At 49.1% G+C, this 21490-nt stretch overlaps 1 protein-coding gene across 4 annotated transcripts; it reads right to left on the reverse strand.

Annotated features, from left to right (window-relative positions):
- Positions 1–1194: 1194 nt before the first annotated feature.
- On the reverse strand, positions 1195–21470 carry PPCDC (phosphopantothenoylcysteine decarboxylase). 4 transcript variants are annotated; one of them, XR_011740989.1, is made up of 8 exons: positions 20132–21470; positions 19008–19177; positions 14601–14696; positions 12147–12275; positions 10047–10215; positions 6558–6650; positions 4209–4353; positions 1195–4126 (listed from the first exon to the last, which is right to left on the reverse strand). XR_011740989.1 is itself a non-coding variant. In XM_065847424.2 (6 exons), exons 2-6 carry the CDS (start codon positions 19158–19160, stop codon positions 6565–6567), a joined length of 633 nt encoding a protein of 210 aa, XP_065703496.1. In that variant the 5' UTR covers positions 19161–19174; positions 20132–21470; the 3' UTR covers positions 5374–6564. The 4 variants fall into 4 exon arrangements, 2 of the variants coding, with proteins under 2 accessions (XP_065703496.1, XP_065703499.1); XR_011740988.1 differs by having other exon boundaries at positions 1196–4126; positions 6202–6650; XM_065847424.2 differs by lacking the exons at positions 1195–4126; positions 4209–4353 and having other exon boundaries at positions 5374–6650; positions 19008–19174.
- Between the last annotated feature and the right edge of the window lie 20 nt (positions 21471–21490).

Here is a 21490-nt window from a genome sequence, read left to right on the forward strand (position 1 = left end):
GAAACACCCCAGCCAAGGTTACGGCCAAGCTACACTGACTCTTTCCAGGGATGGTGGTGGGGGAGAATGCATGATTTTAATCAGGGTTACTAATTGGTCTTAAATCCACACACCTGCCCGCTTTCATTGCGTTGCACAGAGGCTGCAGCGATAAGGACTGCTAAGGGGAGCGCATCGCTGCATTTTGTGACTGAACACTTATTGCCCACACCAGCCTGATGCCAGAGCCTCTCCACAGCACCTGCACGTGGGGTCGTGGCCATCCCTCACCTCTTTTATTTTTGGAGAAAGAAAACACTTGCTTGACTTCAGACTGAAAGCCGTTCTAACCCTTAGTGACAGCATTTCATCTTTAACAAAAATAGCTTCTATTGAGGCGCTCGATGTACCAAAGTGCTCCGCTCTGCCCTGCCACCAGCCCTCTGCTCCTGCATGAAATATTTGGGGGGGGGGCAGGGACCAACAGGAGATGCGGGCTGCTTAAAATAGTAAAATATCTCCTAGCTTTGGTCCTCCCCAAGCCCCCGTGGTGGACAGGACACCCACCTCCAGCAGCACCAACCCCACCTGCCCCAGGGAGGAATTTATGAGCAGAGACCGGGGAGGGGGGAAAATAGACTGAAGCCAAGAAAACCTGCCCAGACAGGGAAGTGAAAGCCCCAAAGATAGCGCTCCCACTCTTTCACATCAGGGCTTTCAGTAATCACAGCTGCTTTCGCTTCTCCTTCACCCCTCCGCCTGTTCCTCCACTGGTGGGTTTTGGTTCCCCTCCGCTCCCCTGGCACCTTCCCCCTTCCGAGGCCCAGCCTGCAAACCGCTTCAGCTTTTATCTCCAGCTTCTAAACCACAGGGGTGCCGCCGGTTCCCATGGCCCGTGCTGGGCTGTGAGCCACCGTCCCTCCGAGAAGCTGGGGACACAGTGGGGCCGGAGGACGGAGCTGCGGCCGTGCCGGGATCTCTCCCTGTGTGGTGGTCCAGCTCGGATGGATGCTCTGGGGAGCACGGATGCTCCGGGGAAGAACAGAGGGGTGAGAAACATGAAGCAGAGCAGAAAGTGGATCTCTGCCTCTCCATGGCTTTTCTCGCATCTTTGGCTTCTAATAAAGCCCAAATAAACACAACTATTTTATTTATTTATTTATAAAGAATTGGTAAACAAAGCCGACAAAGGGAAGCACAAGGCTTTGTTCTGCTTTTGGTAATTTTAGTTCTGACACATGCAAATGCTGGCGAAGGGTCAATATTGACTTTCTGCACCGGCAGGGTTCATTGACTGGAGGCTCCGGCTGCCGCAGCCTCGCTGAGGGCCATACCCTGCCCGCATGCTGCCTGCGCCCTGCCCTCACCCTGCCCGCACGGCGGGAGTTATTGCCCTTGCTGTGAAAATCCTTACATTTAAAAGTAATTTAATATAAATGCAAAAATGCTGCAGTGAATAATGTCCCCATTTCAGGCCAGGGCTTTCCCCACCACCACCACTGAAGGAAGCCTCGGTTGCAGCGGATTTGGGGGACCTGAGCCCAGGCAAAGCGAGTTGTGCTCTCCTGCAGCAGCGATAGGTGGTTTTCCAGCTATTTTTTTGGGCACATGGTCCCATTTTGCCCCCTTTTACACCCGATCCCCCATCCTGGGGCTTCTGCCAGCCACAGGCTGGGCTCTCTACCGGCCACATTCCTTCAGGTTGACGTGGCTTTTCTTTCTTCCCCCATCCTTATCACGCTTCAGTTCCTGAATCATATTTCTCCAAAGCCATAAACAACCCAAGCAACCCATGTAAATCAAGCGAGACTGAAAGCAGAGCCAAGCACGGGGGTTCGGGCCGCTCTGGGGGTATGGCTCTCCTGGGGAAAGGCTCTTCCAGCCATGCAAAAATGAAATCCCTTTTATAAAGCTTTTATCGCTGTGCTCGCTGCCCCCAGGGCCAGGAATTCGGCTTTCCCTTGTTCGGGCGGTGGGAAGACGAGGCGGCACGCTGCCTGCCCCGGCACGCTCGCCCGCCGTGCCAGCGGCGCTGGAGGCGGGAGGCGGGGGGATTTTTTGGCTGCCTCTGCCACAGGCAGAGCCGGTGCCAGGGTTTAGCTCATCCCAGGGATGCTCAGGCCTCGCACGGGGCTGGCACCGGCTATCGGAGCACACTGGGGTCTCCAAAGTTCAGACTGGGATTTCTTTGCAGTCGCATCGATGGAGCTGGATTTCCGCAGAGCCCGTCTCGCTGTGCTCCCTCCAGAGAGCCCGGGGGCCTGCGGTCAGGAGCAGAGCGATCTTATCCTACCTGCGATGACTACATGCCGAAAAGTCGCCTTTATTCTCCATCTCCTCGGCCAGCATGAAGCCTTGCTGCCAGGCCTGCCCCCTTTATCCTCCCTTTCCTTCCCAGAGAGACAGAAAAGCGAGGTACGTCAAAGCCAGGATTTCCATTACACAGGCAGGAGAGAAATAAATCCCAGCGTCCATGTGACAGACAACATGACATCCCACGAACAAGAACCCAAACAGCGTGAGACCCAGCAGGGCACAACTGCCCTCATGGGATTATTTCTCCGCCGCCTCCCTGCATCTCTGAGCATCTTCAGCCCCTGCATGACTCTGACAAGTACAGAAACCCTGAGTAGCACAGCCTTGGGGAAATTCAACCTTCTAATTAAGCTCAATTACTCCTGGAAACATTTTTTAAACTATTCACCGAGGTTGCTGGCCAGGGCAAGAACACTGCACCTGCAAGTTTTAATTGCAAGGTTGTCACCACCAAAGCCAAACTATCAGCGCAGCTGGTGCCAAGGAGTCTGTGCCGAGCAGTGCTGGGTCCTTTGGCATTGGCCTTATCACGGGCCGGGGCAGCTCGAGAGGCAGAAAAACTGATGGAAAGCAAAACCACAAGCCTCTGCAAAGGCCCCAGTTCGTCAACGGGCAGGTTAAAATCAAAGAAACACGATTTTATAGTGACGTCTTTCCCATGCCCGGTGTTCACTCATAGCAGGGCAGCTTTGGGTGGGACACAGGATGAACCCCAAAGCTTTCTGTAACACAACTGGTTACAAATAGGTAGATTAGCAGCTCCTTTGCAGCAATTTGGAGCCTGAGACCTAGGGACCACCTCCCTTTGCTGCTAAAGAAGTCCTTGCCCATTAACCAGAGAGAGTTAGCGAGTCGTTAGGCTGAGGACAGGGAGCAGGGCAAGGCTTTGCCAAGCTCAGCCAAGGTCCAGATTTGCAAGAGCCTAACAGTAATCCCATGCTGCCGGAGTCCTGCAATCTCCATATAATCCATAACCAATCTTGCAATCGCTGTGTAAACCTCACAGAAGCAAGATTCACTTCTCGAGGCTTTATCTGGGGCTTTTAAATTCTGCCCGAGCAGGGAGAGCCCACCTGTACCAGCACCCCCACCTTCTCACTTGTCACCACCGACTTGTCACCCCTTGTCAGCCGCCGCCCTCTCCCAGCACCCGGCCCCGCTGCGGTCGGGGAGGTAAAAAACGCTTCCTGCCACCGTGCGCTTTCGAAGATCCGAAGCAGGCGGCATCCCCGCCTCGCTGCAGGCGGGTGTCAAATCCGGAGCCTCGGATGCGAAGCCACTGCACGCTGGCTCTCGAAACCAGGAGCACCATGGAGACACGACCGCTGAAGGTCTAAAAGTGGGGAGGTTTTGTCACTTTATTTTTAAGCTGGAGTTTTTCCGCCATCTGTTCAGGTGCCTTTGCTCCTGCAGGCTCGCGGGACAAAGGTGTGGGATGGGACAGGGACGTGGGATGATGAACGTCCCATCCCAAGCGACAGCAGAGGGACCGGAGATCCGGGGAGCTGACTCCTGCCCAAAGCACCACGCTTGGAGCCAGGAGCATCCAGACACAAAGCATCACCACAGCATCTCCCTCCTCCTCCTCGACCTCTGGAAGGCAAGCAGCAAAGGGATCACATCGAGTTTGGGATGGGGGAGAAGCAGCTGGAGAAATGGATGCTCAGAGTCACATCCGAGGCCAGGCGAGGAGAGCTGCTGCCTTCACTGAGCTTTTGTCCCGGCTGTTGATCGCTCCCCAGTCAGTGCTGAGAGAAACAGTTTTAGGTGTGAATGAAATCGCAACGCAGCAGGTTTCATGGGGATGCTGCCTCGGTCATTGGAGACTTTCCTGGGAAAGCGAAACAAAAAAATAATCAGTGTGTGGCTTAAAAAGAAGAGCTGAAGGAAAAGCAAAAGCCTCCTGCACAAACCTGAAGCACAGACAGTGAGGGATGGAGATGTCGGTGTGTCGGACGGGGCTTCTTTTCCTGTCAGTTTCTCACACTGGGGTTGGCAGCTGCTCTTGTTTCATCCCTCTGCCTCCCCAAAGGCACTCAGCTGTTTCTTCTCTTTGCCCTGAAAGAAAGGCAGTTTGGGCATGGGTTTATCCCAACCTGGAACACTATCATGACCTGCCGTCAATTAGAAATTGCAGCAATTACGCCGAGGATCGTCTAGCGGCACAATTAGTGCATGTTTCTGCAGCAGCGATGAGACAGACAGGGAGCCGTGTTCTCCACGGAGAGTTATGTGGGTTTTTCGGCCACTGTGAAGTGCTCCTCATTCCCTCAGGCCCTACTCAGCCAGACTTTTCTACATATTTGCAGGACAAATAATTAACTCCCTTTATTCCGGGATCTGTAAGTTCTTTGCAAGCCTTAACTTAAGCCTCTCAACGAAGCTGAGAGGCAAATCTCACTTCTTAGCAGAGACTGGTGCCACGATCGCCAACACCAGATCTGTGCACTATCAGGCGACCTGGCGTAAATTCTCAAACCAGAAAGGCCACGTTACCCCTTTCCGCTGAATTATCAGACCTTGGGCTTCGCAGCGTATGCCGTCCACTTCTCTTGCCCGCTCTACAGTGCCAGGAGAAGCCAGATGATGCCTGCCAACATTTCTGGAGCCAGTGAACCAGATTTGTAACAGATGAACGCTCTTATCGAGGACTTGGTATGAAGAGCTTGTCAGATTTCTCTGCATTGCCAAGTCATGGACAAGGAGGAAGGATAAGCAACCGCGGCCACGTGAGATACCGCCAGCAGAGCCAAGAGGAGCCCCAAGGTCGAGTTACGGTTGCAACTAATGGAACACCTATTTCTCTGTGAGGAGAAGCAACATTCACTACAAAACTCATGGAAACCAAAACGCACCTCTTCTGCTGCCTCCAATCAGCCCCAAGTAAGATCTTCTGATAAGAGAAAAGCTTTCACCACACTGAGAACATGAACAAACACCAGGAAAATGCAAAGTTCATGGCCACAGTACCACCACCCTTTGTGTGAGCCATGAGCTCTGCTCCCACGAGGCTCCTTCTGACTCGATCCCCAGAAGCTCTGAATCCCCGGCTCTCGGTTGGTGAAAGAGTCAAAAATGTGAAAGTTCAGAGGCTTTTATTTGTGTGGAATGGATAAGGAAAGCAAACACACCCCGATAACCTCTCCCCTAGTGCACAGAAGTCTGAAGGTTGCCCCCATAGGCAAGATGCATGTTCTATACTGAAGGCCTCAAATTTGCCCAGGTCTAGTTAAAAATAAACTCTCTCTGTGAGCAGTGCTCTGCTATAGTGATGTGTCCCACAGTCCCAGTTTGCTCCCATTGCCCCTCAGAGTGGGATCATGTTTCCAAGGAGAGGCTGGACTGGGAAATCCCCGGCTGATCTGGCCCAGGGGGTCACAGGATTTCCCAATTTCTTCATGCCAGTCGGTTAATTTTCAAGCCGAAAAGGACCGTCATCAGTAAAGTTTGACTTCGCTCCCTTGGGAAACACCCACCCTGGCTTTCCCTAGAGAGCCCAGCCTGCTAATTTCCTGATGGGAACACCCAGCCAGGCAGGTGTTGGTTTGGGTCACAGTTTGCATCCCTATCCAGTCAACAGACACAAAAGCGCAAAGGCTAAGCTACTTTTAGCCAATTTTTTCCCCATTTCTGAGAAAAAGAGCTTGCAGACACAATGATGTAACAATTATGTCAGGCACAACTTCCCCCCAGAGCAGCTACAAGAGGCAATTCTTCAGAGGTGGAATTAAAAGGGGTTTTTTTATTAAGTTCCTGAAGGGAAAATGCTTTTTGGACAGTGACTCCTGCTGGAAAGGTGAAGCCAGACAGCTCTGGAGCAGACAGGCTGGAAAGGGCTGGAAGGGGCTGGAAGGGGCTGGAAAGGGCTGGCGTTATCCCCATCACCACGACTTGCACAGCTCTCACCTCTCTAGCATCCCTCGAGGGAACCACAGGACCAGAAATCCATTGGTAGCTCTTTCTGTAGCCTCCTCAGAGAGGAGCACATGTGAAATACCTGCGGCCGAGTGGCCTGGGGGAACGTTACTCCTTCTCTACAAGACACCACAGAGTTTCCCCACACTAAAGAAATGTGTTCTTGGCTTTGGTTTCTGTAAGCCTGCAGTGATGCACCACATTTCAAGTTTGGCACCAGCTGGAAGACGACCGTTTCACTCCTTCGGTTGAAGAGCACACTACGGGTCTGCGCGCCGTCTTGACTCAGCTTCCTGTTGGGTTTATCTTCCAATCATCAGGGAGGCACACAAATACAATTTACACACCGAACCATCAGTTCTGTGCTGGCAAGTCCCGTTCTTCAAGGATCTTTTTCACGCTCTCCACGATGGTCCCCACTTCTGCCATGGCACCTCGACCTGCAGCGTGAGAGCAAAACCACACGGTGAAATCCACAGCACAAGGCACATGCTTCTCCTACCCCACCTCTTTGCTTCTCCACACGCCACAATACTGTGGAAAATTAAACATACAATGGTGGTATGGCACAGCAGAGCTCAGCGACTATCTCCCCCCGTGTTTCCTTGTGACTCGCCCAACAGAAAGTAACTGTGGGGGGCAGAGGATCTGCTCGGTCCAGCTGGTTCTGCAGAGGTTTCGTGGCATGGTTGAATGCCATTGGGGAGGAGAACGAAAAGAGTGTTTGTGCTGACTTAGTCTGGCTCCTAATTCAGAAGTCTAAGCAGGAGCACAAGCTCCTCAGTCAATGGAGAGAGGCAGGAAACCTTCAAAGGCAACTCATGACCTTAATAAGCACCTCATGTTCTGAATCATCCCCAGAGGTGTCTGCACCTAATCCATGGCTGCACAGGGAGCCGCTGTCCTAGCTCACACTGCCCTGGGCACAATGGGGTTAAAGTGCCCCAAAATACCCTATTTCACCTCCTTTCTCCTGGGTGAACATTATCTGTGTTTAGTATCTTTCGAAATGGTCTTTGCCTATAGAAAAGATCTGCCGAATTCCTACCATTCCCATGACTTTGCAGTTAGACCCACGTTAGAAAAGCTGTTCTGGATTTGCACCCACTTGAATCTTGGGAGGAATTCTTGGAGAAGATCGAGTGCTGGACAAAATAATGTAAAAGTTTTTCTCTCCCACTTGCTCAACATCTTTGGCAATTCACAGCTGGATTTTTTAGGTTTAGCAAGGTCTTGTAAGCAGCTTGTCTTAAAGCACGGCTCATGCCTACAGGTAGAATCTTCCAGGCTCTAGAAATCCAGCCAAGGATGATGAAGATACCAGCAGTATGGAAACGTTTTTGCAAAAGCAAATTGCTACAGGCCCATTAACCTCTCAACACGGACATTATCAAGGCCAATAGCCAGCAACTTACATTTAACTATCCAGTCAAGGAAACATTTTGAATGGCAACTTGATTTAATTTATTTTAACTCACTTGTAGCTGGACTCTGTGTCTAAAACCCACCCATTTACTACAGAAGAAAAACAAATCAGGTAAAGCTTGTAATGCAGAAACTCGGTGGCAGTCAGGATCTGGCCCATTTCAGGTGACACCAGCCACATGAGTGGAGGAAGATGAACCTCTTTTACAGCAAGATAAACCACAGTATCAACAGACAAAACTGATGCAAACTGGATCTCCTTTCATCTGCACCAGATGTGTGAGCTTTGCTACCCACTGGGCAAACTCCTTTGTGGATTAAACCTGCAAAACTGAAATTAGTGTGGAAGAAGAGGCTTTGAGGTGAAAGGCCTGAAAAAAGAGAGGAAGAGTGGAAAAAAAGTCCATGGTGGAAACCGTCTTGTGTCTTCAGAGATGTGGAGTCCACTACTGCTGTGCTGGTTTTGGCTGGGATGATTTTCTTCCTAGTAGCTGGTGTGGGACTGTGTTTTGGATTTGTGCTGGAAACAGCATTGATAACACAGGGATGCTTTGCCATGATTTTCCTACCTACCACCAGGAAAGTCCTGGAGTTTGCCAACAGGAAAATCTTGTTGTGAGTTGACTCACAAACACAAGCGGAGTCGAGTCAGACACGGCTACGTCTGCCCCAGCTGTCTATACCATCCTTCTCCTACACACTCCTTCGGGAGCTTATTCTCACAGTAGAGACAGCTGAAGCAAATGTGAAGCAGCTACCAAATAACCAGTGGTGAAGTGAGGTCACTCCCAATAAACACCAGTTTACTTTGCCATTTCGAGCTGCAAACCACAGCAATTCACCTGCTGCCTCATGCTGCTCACACCCCGCATCGCAAGGGCAGCAGCTCCAGGAGAGGGGCAGGGCAGAGCAGCAGAAGGTGGAAATCGCGTTCACCATCCAACTCGACATCCATCCGTGCTGGTGAGTCAACTCATGTAGCCCTTTCGCAGCCCAGATCCCCGTCTGTGAAACGGGGATGACAACACCACAGCTCTGCCGCAGGTGCGTGAACCTGAAGGAATAAGTGCATGACCCATGAGGAGGCAACTCAGCTGCTCACTGCAGCAATAATGATCCTAGATATGGACTAACAAAGATGAAGGGAACAAAATAAAGGACAAAAAAAGCTATGCCAGATGACTTTTCCACTTCTGCCAAGATGTCTGTGCAGAATAACCTCTTTTGGGCGTTTTCCCTTAGCTTTATTACAAGTACGTAAGAAATTTGATATAATCAGATCTAAAATCCCAACTGACGCATAATTGTTCAGGATATTTCAACTGATGCCTGAGTTACTTGACTACACTTACCTAACCGTAAATATTTCTTGGTCTTCAGCTCCAAAAAAAACATTCTCCAGGAGCACTGCATCTTCCTAAGAATTCAGAAACTGAGCCAGCCCTAGAATTTAACTATCAAGAATATTTTAACATCTTGTCTTCACTACAGACTGTGTATTGAACTACCTGACAGAGCAGTTAAAATCCTGCTAGAGCTGGGGTTGTTCAACAAAAGTGTGAAGGTAATAGCACGTTTACTATTATGGCCAGAACTGGGGGACATTTGACAGACAATTTATCTAGGAAAATTTTGACAAAAAGCAAATCCATTAGATCAAATTGCTTGTAGAAAAAACCTTCTCAAAACATCCCAAAAGTCAAAATACCTCTGATTAAAGCAGCTCCTAAAATACGAATGAGACCATTTTAGTAGTATTTCTTAGCATTGCAAGTTAAACTGAGCGTGACAACTTTCCCTACCCCCCTCCTTCACTTCACAGGCGAGTCTGATGTCAAAACCCCAAATCAGAACTCCATTGGGAAGCTGAAAAGTAACCCAGGCAACAAACAACAACAAAAGTTAAATGCACATCCAGCTACACCCTCAGCCATGTCTGCAAAGCCCTTTTTCTCACTGCCTACTCTCAGGGATAAGATATTATCCCCATGAGCAGGCATGAGGAACTGAGGCATGATGCAAACAGCCCCTAGTCACAGCAGAGGGCAAGGTAAGGACACCCAAATCCCAGACTGATAACGCTTACCGCAAAGCCTGCCTTCTATTTGATCTCCTCTCTTCCTGAAAGAGCATTTCTTTTTAATATCAGGCCTATCTAACAGCTCGTTTGAAAGCCTGGCTTGCATGGTCTCTTAAGACTGCTTAAAAATGAATGAATAAGAATAATAGATAGCAGCTAGCACACGGCAAAGCTTCAGGTTGTTTCTAGAAACCCTGGCAGTGAGACCCCGCTCCCCGCAGTCCAACGTCTTGAAGATCACCTGGCAAAAGAACGCATGTTCCTTCAGGAGAAGAGCAGTGCTCATGCAGGAAAACATTCAGAAATCGTGCAAAAGGACAAAAGGACTGACCTTCATCTCCGCACACCAGTTTCTTCACCACGCAGGGGATCTCTGTGTAGCCAAAGCCTTTCAGCTGCTCCACCTGCTGAGCTGTGAGGGGATGTTCCCACATGGCCGTGTTCATGGCCGGGCAGAAGAGCAGAGGTTTGCTCAGATCCCAGGCGCGGATGACACAAGTCTGCAAGAGAAGCCAAGAGGTTTAGCTTTGGGACGTGTTGTCTCTCCTCATTCCTTCTCATCGCTTTGCTGCACAGAAGTGCTTTCCCAGCCCGCATGTTGGCCAAAAGCCTCAATCTGTCAGTGCAGCTGGAATATAATACAAATTAATAGCAGCCCTGCGGATCTGCCTTGTATTATATTCCAGCACAACTCATCTGTGATGGGCAAGAATGAGAAGGGAGGCTACAAAGAGGATAGATCCCATCCTACTCCGGCTTGGGGCCATCACTGGAGCAAGCCAAGCTGGAATACACTGCATGCAGACTGCCAGCCCACGTGGGAGAGCGAGAGCAACTGAGGGGTGGCCACAGAACATATCAGCTATGAAGAAATCCTCAGGCAATGCTTCAGATAAGCCAGTTGTAGAGCTAAACAGAAGAAGCTGGCAAGTGAGTCTTTTTTTAAATGATATGCCAACTGGATCCGTAACTGCTCACAAAGGAAGCACTGCTGCTTCCAGCCTCCCAGCAGACGATAACGTGAACACATCTGGGCTGCTGCAGAAGATGCTGGCAGACCACGAACCACCTGGCAGCTCCGGCAAGCTACAAGGAATCAGAGGTTCCAGATCATTCAGTGTTACCTCATCTCCTTCAAAAGAAAAACGTTGGTTGCTCTTAGCGCAAAGCCCATCAGTTTCCCCAGGCCCAGCAGTGTTTAAATCATGCAAGGGGAGCTTCTCAGGTCGCAGCTGTCCCTGGTGCACGGTCTCTGCTCAGACCACACAGTATTTATGAGAACTCTGCCCATCCTTTTTCATGTCCTGCGATCTGAACCCTTCCCGGCACTGGGAAGTGTGCTAGAATTTGTTCTAACTTGCCAACCAGCACCTCCACCACTTGTTTTCCTTGGCTGGAGCTCTTCCTTCAATATGGCCCACCAAAAAGACCGGCAGGATTTTGTGTGAAGCCATGTGTTCCTAACATCCTTCCTGAACTCCTCCCTCTGCTACCACCATCACATCTATGGGACCAAGGGGACCCAGATGGACAAGACATTGCTTGTTGCCCCTACAGCTCCTTCTGGCTTCTCGCTGATCTCCAGTGATCTGCTCATACAAATGAGGATGGTTGCTCGGGCTGTATTTTGTTCATCTATTTGTCTCCCTTCCTAGTTCTAGCCTCTCTGCATTACAGAAGGGTGATGCACCACAGAAACACCTGCAGATCTGCAGCTTCCTGGCAGATCTTCTGAGTAGTTAGTGCTTATGACTTCTCCTAATGAAGACTTAATAGCTGGACATAAAGCATTCAGCCCCCACTGAAGGTCCCCATCACCGAACAGAGAAGCACATTCTCTTTTAGTATCCTTTCTGATCAGCCTTTGAGCCAGAGCGGTTTTAATACCAGAAAAACAAGCCTGAACAAGCAAAATCCCCCATAACTGAAACTGGAAAGTAAGTGTGAGCATGTTTGAATTTCTGTGCTATGCAGCGAGGTGAGGGCGGAGGTGAGGTAGCAGGAAGTAAACAATATTATCTGATCTCACAGGTGTCTTTCCAGATTACATCTAAAAAATGCAGAGAGGAACTCAAAAGTGAGTGCGAGTGCACGTGTGTGTGTGCACATGCATGACAGAGAGAGGGGAGGTAGGCGGAGAGAAATACCACCCGTCAGAAAAAGCTGGAAAAGCACAAAGCAGAGACTGGGAAATAATGGGAGAGAGTGATGGAGCTGAGGAGTGGAAAGGGATGTAGGTCAGGGAAGGAAACAAAAACTGATTGAGAAGGAATAGGGGACCGTACCAGAGGAAGAGAGACAGAAGTGTATGAAGAGGGAGCAGAACATGCAAATCTGAATGTTCTCGACACTGCAGAAGCACAAGAGTTTCCATGAAAGAAAGGTCAGACAGTCTGACACTGGGAGGTGAGAGAACTCTCCGGTTACTCACCAACAGGTTGTCACAGATGCCGTTTGCCAGCTTTGCCAGCGTGTTCGCATCAAGAGGTGCCACCAGCATAAGGTCTGCCCACCGTCTGAGCTCGATGTGCAGGACTGGGTCCGAACGGCCGTTCCACAGCTGAGGGTGAGAGCAGATGCGGATTAGTGAACCCTCCCAATGCACACTGTGAACAACAGGAACTTTATCAATCCCGCATTAGTAACCACCATGTAAACTGCAGGGGAAAGAATTACACTCCCATCAAGCAAGATCTGAGAGCGAGGGGAACCAGGACTGCAGCCACAGTGCTCACTTTTCTGATTTACCCCGTTCTCCAGAGAAAGCTGCATGTTTAGAAAGTGCAGTTAATGGACAGCACCAATATGCTGTCCATAAAGGGTATCCTTTCCCCACAGATACAACTCACACATCCACCAAGCACAGATTTCAACTCACAAGAAAGATCTTCCCCATTCTTATCATCCCTCAGCTTCAGAACTGTCCATAAGCGTTCCCTCAACACATAGAATATCTCAGCAGGGAAACAAGTTCCATCCTGTCGGCCAAATGAAATGAGACAGGATCAAACCAGTGGTCATGTTTCCTGAGGAACTCATGGGATTTAGAAACTTCACATTTCTTTGAAGTGAAGCTGTTCTCTGCCTTTTAATGAGGTATAGACCCCTAACTGCAAAACCACTTCCAATTAGGATGGACACTCCTCAGCAGCAAAGTAAACCCTCGTAACTACAGTAGGGAACAGTCCTGTTGGCTTTTTCTGGGCTGGATGAGGTTTAGACAACTGGGGTCCTCTCTTAGCTCTTAAGTGAATATTTCTATTTTCACTAGAGCTCTAAGATGCTCAAGGGAGCCCTGGTCTTCTCTTAAGAGCGCAGTTAACTTGGAAAACATCAAGAGAAACAGCAAATGGCATCAGGTGCTTAATCCTCAGAGGACACACACAACCACAGGCCAGCAAGAGGTGCACCAAGGCCACAAACTGTTCCTTCTCTGAGTCACTGGAAACCACAACAAAAAGACAGCATCCGGAAAGCTGCTGCTTCCTGACACCTTTCCCAGCTCCTCCACTCGCTTCTATTTTTTTCTAGAAGCACTGAAAACCGTAGTTTTATCTTCAGAGGAAAATATCTCGCAAACAAAAGCTGCGCGGGCTTATTTCCCCACCCTCTGTCAGAACGGCGTGTTATAAGGGCTCCACGCCTGTTTTCCAGCGTGCCAGCAGTCCTCAAATCCCAACCTGCTCCTCTTCCAGCACCCCACAGAGGCTTCCTCAGAATTAATCGGCTGGAGACCCAGTAGATCTCCAGCAGTCTCCCAGACCAGCCAGAAGGCTACCTGGCCATTGCCACTAGCATGTCTCTCTCCTCACAAAAGTGATGCTCGTGTGTGAGTGGATTGGTAAGAGTACTGGTAAAGACGAGATCACCTTGTTCTCATATGGGTAGAGTGAAGTAGGCACAAAATGTATAGAAAAATAAATGTTGATGTTTATACAATGAACCTCTTCATACCCAGGGACTCTGAAAGCATGTCAGCAAGACTGTAATCAAGGGAAAAAAACATTTCACAGGGTCTAGTGATGTTCACAGACCTGACAACTGAGATATCTCTTACTGGAACAGCTCTTCCATGTGGACACACGAGCACAGACACAGACACCTCTGAGGCAAACTCCCTTTCCACCAGGAGAACCTTTCTAATTTCCAGCCACCCATCACACTGGTGCACAACATCTCCAGGTACTGGCCTTCCTCTGCCCCGCAACACCGGCACAAAGAACCCCCGTCAGACACCAGGCTGTGCTTTAAAGCAGTGTGGGTAGTTTTGTGAATGTCAGCAATGTCCGTAGATTCAAAATACGTAGTGCTAAGCAGAATTAAGCTGTTGATTTGGTGACAAGTGTGACTCATGACAAGCACCCAACACCCTCACCACGACTCTGCAGTGGGTTTTCGTGACATTTCCTGATTCTTCTCTCAGAGCCGCAGATAGCGGCGGAGCCCGGCGTGGTGAGAGACCACTTCTACCCTCACTGCCTGCTGCAAGTCTGCTGGGGATGGACAAAATCCTGCTGTGCAGCCAGGGCAGCCTTTCTTTTCTTCCTCATCTGCAGCACGGTTGGAACCACGCTCTTTGAAAGCTGTATCCTAAAGCATACATTACCAGAACAAAGAAGCGATTCTTGGCCCAGGATTAAAAAATAAATAAATGTGGTCTCCTGCAAAGAAACCTAGAGGAACACTTCTGTTCCTTCTGTTCAACACTTCTGTTCCTCTATGTGAAACTCCCAGAGAGCCTGCCTTTTTTTTTCTGAAGCAGGACCCACTGGCCTTCTGGAAGTAGGAGGCGTGAATGCATAACAAAACTACTTGAATTACAAAACACGTAGCTAGTGGGGACAGGACAGAAGGCCTTGCAGTCTCCAAAGGAAGAACAACTCACCTGCCACTCATCTTCGTCACTGTAGAGGGTGACAGGAATCTCCTCGGCTTTGTAGAAATGCTTTGCTCTCTCAGTAGTGACCACCTTCACTTCGAGCTGATCAGAAAAGACAGAGCGATGGTTAGACTTGAGGACAATCCTGTAAAGCTGCATAGAGGAGGGCTAGAGCAACAAAAATTTTGAAAGCTATGCAGATTCCCAGAGGACCTTCACAGTTGAAAGGTCAGGCCACTGCAGGTGTTCACAGCAGCCAATGACTCATTTCATGTCACCCTAAAATGGGCAGGTGATTAAGCCACCACCTGCCAAACACGTTCACATGGCCAGTTCACAGCAGGGACAGCAGAGAGGACAGGGAAGGTCAGAATGAGACGCAGTTCTGCACCGAACTTCAAAGAGACAGTGAGAGGCAGCAGACCAAAGCTCTGTGAAAGATGCCCTTTAATCTCCAAACACACCCACCAAAAGGAGCCAGTGAGCACCCTGCTCCGTGGATTCCCTTTGCCACAGCTCAGAGGAGCGCCGAGGGGCGGCATGCCTGGACAGCATGCCTGGACAGCGTCAGCAGGATCGCCCTTCCCGCACTCGGAGCCAAGAGGCAGCTCTGTGCCAACCATCAAACCAGCAGCCCAGTGGCTCCTCCAACAGCAGGAGAGACTGGGTGAAAGTATATGAAGATTCTCTCTGAAACCTTAGACAAACTTGCCTGCCTTGGTGAAAGCCAGTGGAACCTTCAGTTATATTGTATATCCTGGTGAAGCCCAATCATGTCCCTTGGATGTTTCAGAGGTGCTAAGATGCCCCATAATGTGAGATCCTTTCATTCCCTCCTGCAGAAATCTGAGCAAGTGGGAAAGAGGAGGGGAGTTTCCCATTTTCCTTGTTATTGGCCACCTTCAACCACTGTCTGCTCCTTCAAGCAGCTGACAGCGCAACCCACTGCATGGTTCTAGCAGCCCAACGGAGAGATGGGGAGAAACCAGCCTCACCAACGTCTTCTTTCCAACAGAAAACTGCGGCCTGAGGTACAAAACTGATGAAGAGCTTGGTCTGCACGCTCTTGAAAAAGCAGACTGCCAAAAACCTCCAACCTCCAAGCAGTTATCTTCCACAGCAGTGGTTGAAGTGACAAAACATGTTAACCTATCTCCCCGACACTATCTAATATTTGATGGGGGATGGAGCAGAGTTGGTTATCTGCACCTGACATGACTAGAATAACAGCTGGGAGCAGGGGAAAATCCCCGCCTTAGCGTATCGTGGTCTTTGGCAATTTTTCCCATTTCCTGAAGAAAATATAGCTGCACATGACGCCAGCATTTGCTACTATACATTTGGTCCTTTGTCTCTTCTAAACATCTGATCTTTTTCAAGCAACCCTAGTTTGGAATCACAGCTGAGTTTCTAGCAATTTCGAGTGCGAAGATCATATTCACAGCAACTAACCACCTTGTTTCCATATTCATCTCACAGGAAGCTGTTTGGAGCCAAGCAGCAACACCCACAAAGGTGCTAACGCTGCTCTCTGCTATGCCACGGCCTTTGGGGAGGTGTTAAGGTGAAAGATACTATTTATTTGGGGATTTTAAAGAGCAATATGTAGTTTAAAGGGGCATGTTCTGCTCTCTGAAAGGGTATGAGTAGGCCAGGTCTGCATCAAAAGTTTTCGTCGGTAACGTTCATTAGTGGTATTCTTATTTTACAGTTAGTCATAACAATACAAGGATTCTTAGGTGACCCAAGCCCATCAACCTTATGACATGTTTTGTAACTTGCTACTTCAATTGCATCATTATTCAAAATCTAGACCAGAAATATCTAAGGCTAAAGGATACACAGAAATCCCAAAAATACACTGCTATTTTTTCCCATTGTTTAAAGGTAGTTCAGGAACAGGGAACAGCGGGCTATCGAGTACAGCACCAAACCCACCACACGCTCCAACATACCAGAGGGATATGCTCAAGGCTTCTGAGCAGTGGTGATCCCACCACTCCCCCAAGAAACTCCATTAGTTAGAACTCTGATAGCTAAATATTCTCCCTAACTACGGTTTTCTGCTGGGGTGGGCTCCTGGACCCCTTGTTCTGAGTAAATCCTTCGAGTCCCTCTACCTACACTGGAAGGAGATCAGTGTTCTCAAGATCACTTTAGCCTACACAGGTTTTTTTCTTTTTATTTACCCGGCGCACCTTTTGTTTGCCTGTGGTTATATCTCTGCTTAAACAGTGAAGTCAGTCTAGCCACACTCAAACTCTTTCTCTGGAGACAGTTTAGACTAGTTAAGACTTCTTTCACTTGGACCATTTCAGGCAATTCTCCAGACAAAGCTTCACTGCTCAACTGCTCTCCTGTGTTCACACAATATTGTTGGGCTCTGGTAGAGAATTCTGCCATCATAGCTGTTTCTGCTCAGAGTATCCTGCCAATTTGATTTTTGTCATTGAATTCCTACCAGGCCATCCCAAAATCCCAGGAATCAGCCTGAGCCAAGGTGTGTGAGCCTGGCACAACCAGGAGAGTTACCCACAGTGTCCTGACAAGACCCTGGGTGCTGCCTCCCCACAACACCAGGTGTGAGGGGTATAACCCCAAAGGCATATGCTGCTGCCCTATAAATTTCCTGGATCTTCAAAGAGGTTAAACAAAAGGCAAGAAGGCATAGTCACATCCCTTACCACCCTCGGGGAGATGTTAAAGTTTAATGAGGGCAACATCACACTGGCAAGCTGTTCATCGTAGCCAAAACATCAATTTAAACAAACCACTCTGCTTTCAAGCCTCTGACCACATCTCCTCTGGCAGCAAAGCCTTCCTGCGCTCCTGCCCCGCTTCCACCGACGGCTTGTTCAAGTTCTGCTCCACCAGTAAGGAAGCTGATGCAATAGGCTTGAGCAAGACTTAAACTCAATGGTAAAATTAAACTGACTCAGCAGGCCTTGAAATCACACCAGAAATTAGTAAATAATTTTAATTAATAAATTAAGTACCCAAAGCTCCTGGGCTGGATGTTTCACCTTCACTTTTTATGCAACTAGAGCTTAAAACTGGTGGCCACAAAGCCTGCAATGGATGTCACAGAACCTATGGGCCTTCACAGAGAATTTAGGTCCAGCCTGCTGCAGTTTTTAATTAGCAATCAAATGCTCAGAGAGAAGGAACATGTCTGACCCAGATTCCTGCAGTGGATCATTTCCATCCTTCCCATCACCTGTCAAGAAGGACATTCTGAGCACGAAGAGCAAAGGAAAAGAGACAACAGGCAGACAGAAGATCCCTGGCTCTGCTCTGCTCACTCCCCTTCCTTGGTATCATTTTTTTCTTTGGCCCTCTTACTTCAGACAAGGACTTTTGGCCTCACTAATCATTTCAGGTTGAGTAATAAATGAGCTGAGGCCCCTGTTTGCAAGCCGCAGTGCCAGCTCAACTGGCAGAACTAGTACCCAACAGCTTGCCGCATCTCCAGTACCCTTTACAGCTTGGTTATCAGCATCAGAGACTTCAGAGTAAATCAGGGTCTGTAGCTCTTTTGACTCTAGTTTAATACATCTATAGATCTCAGGTAAAGCCTCCCACATCATCCAAAGCAATAATCATTAAGTAATCTAACCAATCTATCTGGATATGTAAGTGTACACTCCTGCCACTTTCATTCCTCTGCTCCAAAACAGACACTTTGTTTCTTAAAAGCTAAAAGTTTTCTACGGTTTTCTCTAACTTTATTCTACAGCAAACCTCTGCACATTTCCCTCTCTGATGCCAGTCACTAGTGGCCTCTACCGGACACCTGTGTTACTCCAGAAAATACAATGTAGTAAAAAAACAAAAGGCACAGACACATACAGCGGTTTGTATTTTCTATTTCTGCTTTTAACAAGCTCTGTTTTCCCTTTGTTGGTCACACAGCAGCATCCATACTTGCCAACTCCACATCTCACTGATGGAAAACAGCAAGGTCCTAATTAAAAACTTCAAATTCCAGAAAGCATCCACCTGTGTGTGTAGCCAGATCTGAGAATCTGACTGACAGGACATAGTCCAAAAGAAAAACAAAACACAAAAAACAAGAAGACAGGACCTATTCAGTCATTTTTGAGAGAATGCAGCAAGCTCAGCTGAATAATAGTGCTTTGATATTCCAGACTTTAAATGCCTGCTTATGGAAACAGCCAGGAACAGTTGCTGCCCTAAAAACCTGATTTAAAGCTAACTCTTAAGTATAAAGAAGCACGAAATTATAGGAAAAATATAAATAAAAAAGTATTAATCAGGAGTATCCATCCCACAATACACTGTCAAACTAAAGGGCATGAAGCCAGAATGAACTTTTCACTTTAGATCTTCCGGCAAAATGAGAAACAGGATTATCATCAACTCCCTGAGACTTCTACCAATCGATTTACTCACCCTGGGGATTTTCAGCAACTCGGTGACAAGGAGAGGCAGCTTCAGGGCAGCCACGCTTCCAGTCACACCCACCAGGACATGGTATCTCTCCTGCGGCGCAGACGAGCTCTTTTTTGCAGGAAACTCTGGTTCTGGCGGAGAGAAGGGCTCCATGCTCCCATCAAGCTCTACTAGCAAAGAAAAACCAAAGACCCTTGACTAACGGTGCCTCCAATGTCTCCCTGAGGGCACAGATCTAAGCCTGGACTACACCAGCCCCAGAGTAATTCAGCCTGAGGATGAAGACGCAGCTTCTGCTCCGCAAAGCTTTCAAGCACCAGCAGGCTTTTAAGCACAGCACCAGCCTACTGCTCCTGTTTAATTACAATTTTTTCTCAGATACCAGCAAACAGAAGGGTAAAACCCACGCAGGCAGGGCCACAAAAGTGTTCTGGTGCAGCCCATGGCCCCCAAAACAGAGACACGCTCTCACACATTGAACACGGTGCAGAATTAACAAGAAATACGCCTTTCCCACTGATTGCTGAGAAGACACGCGACCCCCAGCTGAGCTGGTCTCTCTTCACGCTCTCTGGTGGGGAATAAATCCGGTGAGAAAAATCTGAGAAATATGTTTCTAGCAGAGCCATGACTCTGGGACTCAGTACAGTTTGTTACCAACGTCCTTGTAGTTTAGAGAAAATTACTTGGGCCCCTGAGGTTTCTCAATGTGCTGGGATGGGAGCAGGATTTCAGCCGGAGCTTCCAGCTGCTGATTAGCAAGAGTAATTAGAGGCAAAAAACCTCAGCGTGCATACTGGCTAGGTGATTTCAACGCTACTGCGACACTTTACATGTTTATCTATATCTAATTAAAATTAAGCTAATGCCATCACGGCAAGGAAAACATCTACTTCCTTTTCAATTACTAAATAACAAATCATTTTCCTCTCACCCAAACGCAGCTCCGGGGAATCACCTAAGAGGCCATTTGGAAAGGAAGCAGCTTAGAGGCCTGCTTAGTTATTTTATTAGCTTTAACTTCACAGTTACACCGAAAACGGCTTCAAAAGGCCGCTGAGTCAAAGAACAGAACCGAGAAACCCCAGAGATATCCCAAACGTAAACGAGTGACGTTTCTATACCAGAGGCAGGCCGAAGGTCGGGAGGGCGACACCGGCCTGAGCTCCAGCCCCGGTGAGCGCTGGGGCCTGGTCGCGACCCGCAGCCAGCAAAGCCTCCGCCCGCCGTCGCCTAGCAACAGCGCCGGAAGCCGGAGGGCACGCTGGGAAACACCGCCCGCCCTGCCCAGCGCTGATTGGTGATGGTTGCGCATGCGCGGGGCCGGTGGGAAGAGACCCGGAGGGGGCGTCGTGGCGGCGGCCGGGCTGCGCGTTCCCGAACCCCGGCCACCCCTGCCCGCCCCGTGGTGTGTGTGTGTGGGGAGAGTGCCCCAGGGGTGCTCCGGGATCCCCCCAGGAGCCAGAGGGCAGCTCCCGCTGGGCACGGGGAGGCTCCGCAGCCCAGGAGCGAACGTTTTCCTGCGGGATTCAGACGGAGTCTGAGAGGAACCTCGTTCATTGTCCAGAGCAGAAACCCGGGGCAGCGGGGGGTCCCTCTTGAAGAAGGAATGTTGTTTTTACAAAACTGGGGACCTGGCGCCCAACCCCGGCCACGGGGAAGGACTGAGAGACATCGGACTATGAATCCTTAATGTAAAACACAGTCTCTTCGAACTAATCCCAGAATGCAAACTGAGTCCTGTATTTAAAAAAGTTAATCTAGGGGGAACAGTAACCAAAGAGCCAGAAATCCATATTTTAAATAAATCTGCAAGGGGAGGGGAGGGGATTGTTAGAATTAGATGAATGAGATGGGTAAACTGAGGCAGGGTCAGGTGATCTCTAAACCTTGGAGTACCCAATTAATGGGGAACAGGGAGGAATTTGTGGTCAGGATTAGGGTGATATAGGTGGGGGCTTTTTGCCCTATTCCATGTGCCTGCCTCTAGGTAGAACACCCAGTCTTGAAAAATCGTTAATGTGTTTTGCTGAGAGACAAGGAAAGGCTGCAGGAGCTGGGGCTCTTCAGCTTGGACTGAGGGGCAACCTCATTAATGTTTACAGATATATAAAGGGTGAGTGTCAGGAGGATGGAGCCAGGCTCTTCTCAGTGACAACCAGTGACAGGACAAGGGGCAATGGTTGCAAACTGGAACACAGGAGGTTCCACTGAAAGAGAAGAAACTTCTTGCTGGTGAGGGTGTCAGAGCCTGGCCCAGGCTGCCCAGGGAGGTTGTGGCGTCTCCTTCTCTGCAGACATTCAAACCCGCCTGGACACCTTCCTGTGGAACCTCAGCTGGGTGTTCCTGCTCCATGGGGGGATTGCACTGGATGAGCTTTCCAGGTCCCTTCAACCCCTGACATTCTGAGATTGTTTCCTACACCCTGCCCCTCCCAGGGTGCTCTCTGGGCATCTCCCTAAGGTCGGCGAGAAATAAACAG

This window comes from Patagioenas fasciata, chromosome 12 (assembly GCF_037038585.1).
Source record: "Patagioenas fasciata isolate bPatFas1 chromosome 12, bPatFas1.hap1, whole genome shotgun sequence".
In the NCBI taxonomy this organism is placed as follows: Eukaryota; Metazoa; Chordata; class Aves; order Columbiformes; family Columbidae; genus Patagioenas; species Patagioenas fasciata.

Bases quoted from the DNA above. Each gene is read 5' to 3' on its own strand.
- PPCDC (XM_065847424.2), bottom strand. From the start codon at position 19,160: ATGGAGCCCTTCTCTCCGCCAGAACCAGAGTTTCCTGCAAAAAAGAGC. The intron at 14,697-19,007 runs GTGAGTAAATCG...TTTTCTGATCAG, and splicing joins AGTTGCTGAAAATCCCCAGG to CTCGAAGTGAAGGTGGTCAC. The intron at 6,651-10,046 runs GTCAGTCCTTTT...CTCACGCTGCAG, and splicing joins ACTGGTGTGCGGAGATGAAG to GTCGAGGTGCCATGGCAGAA.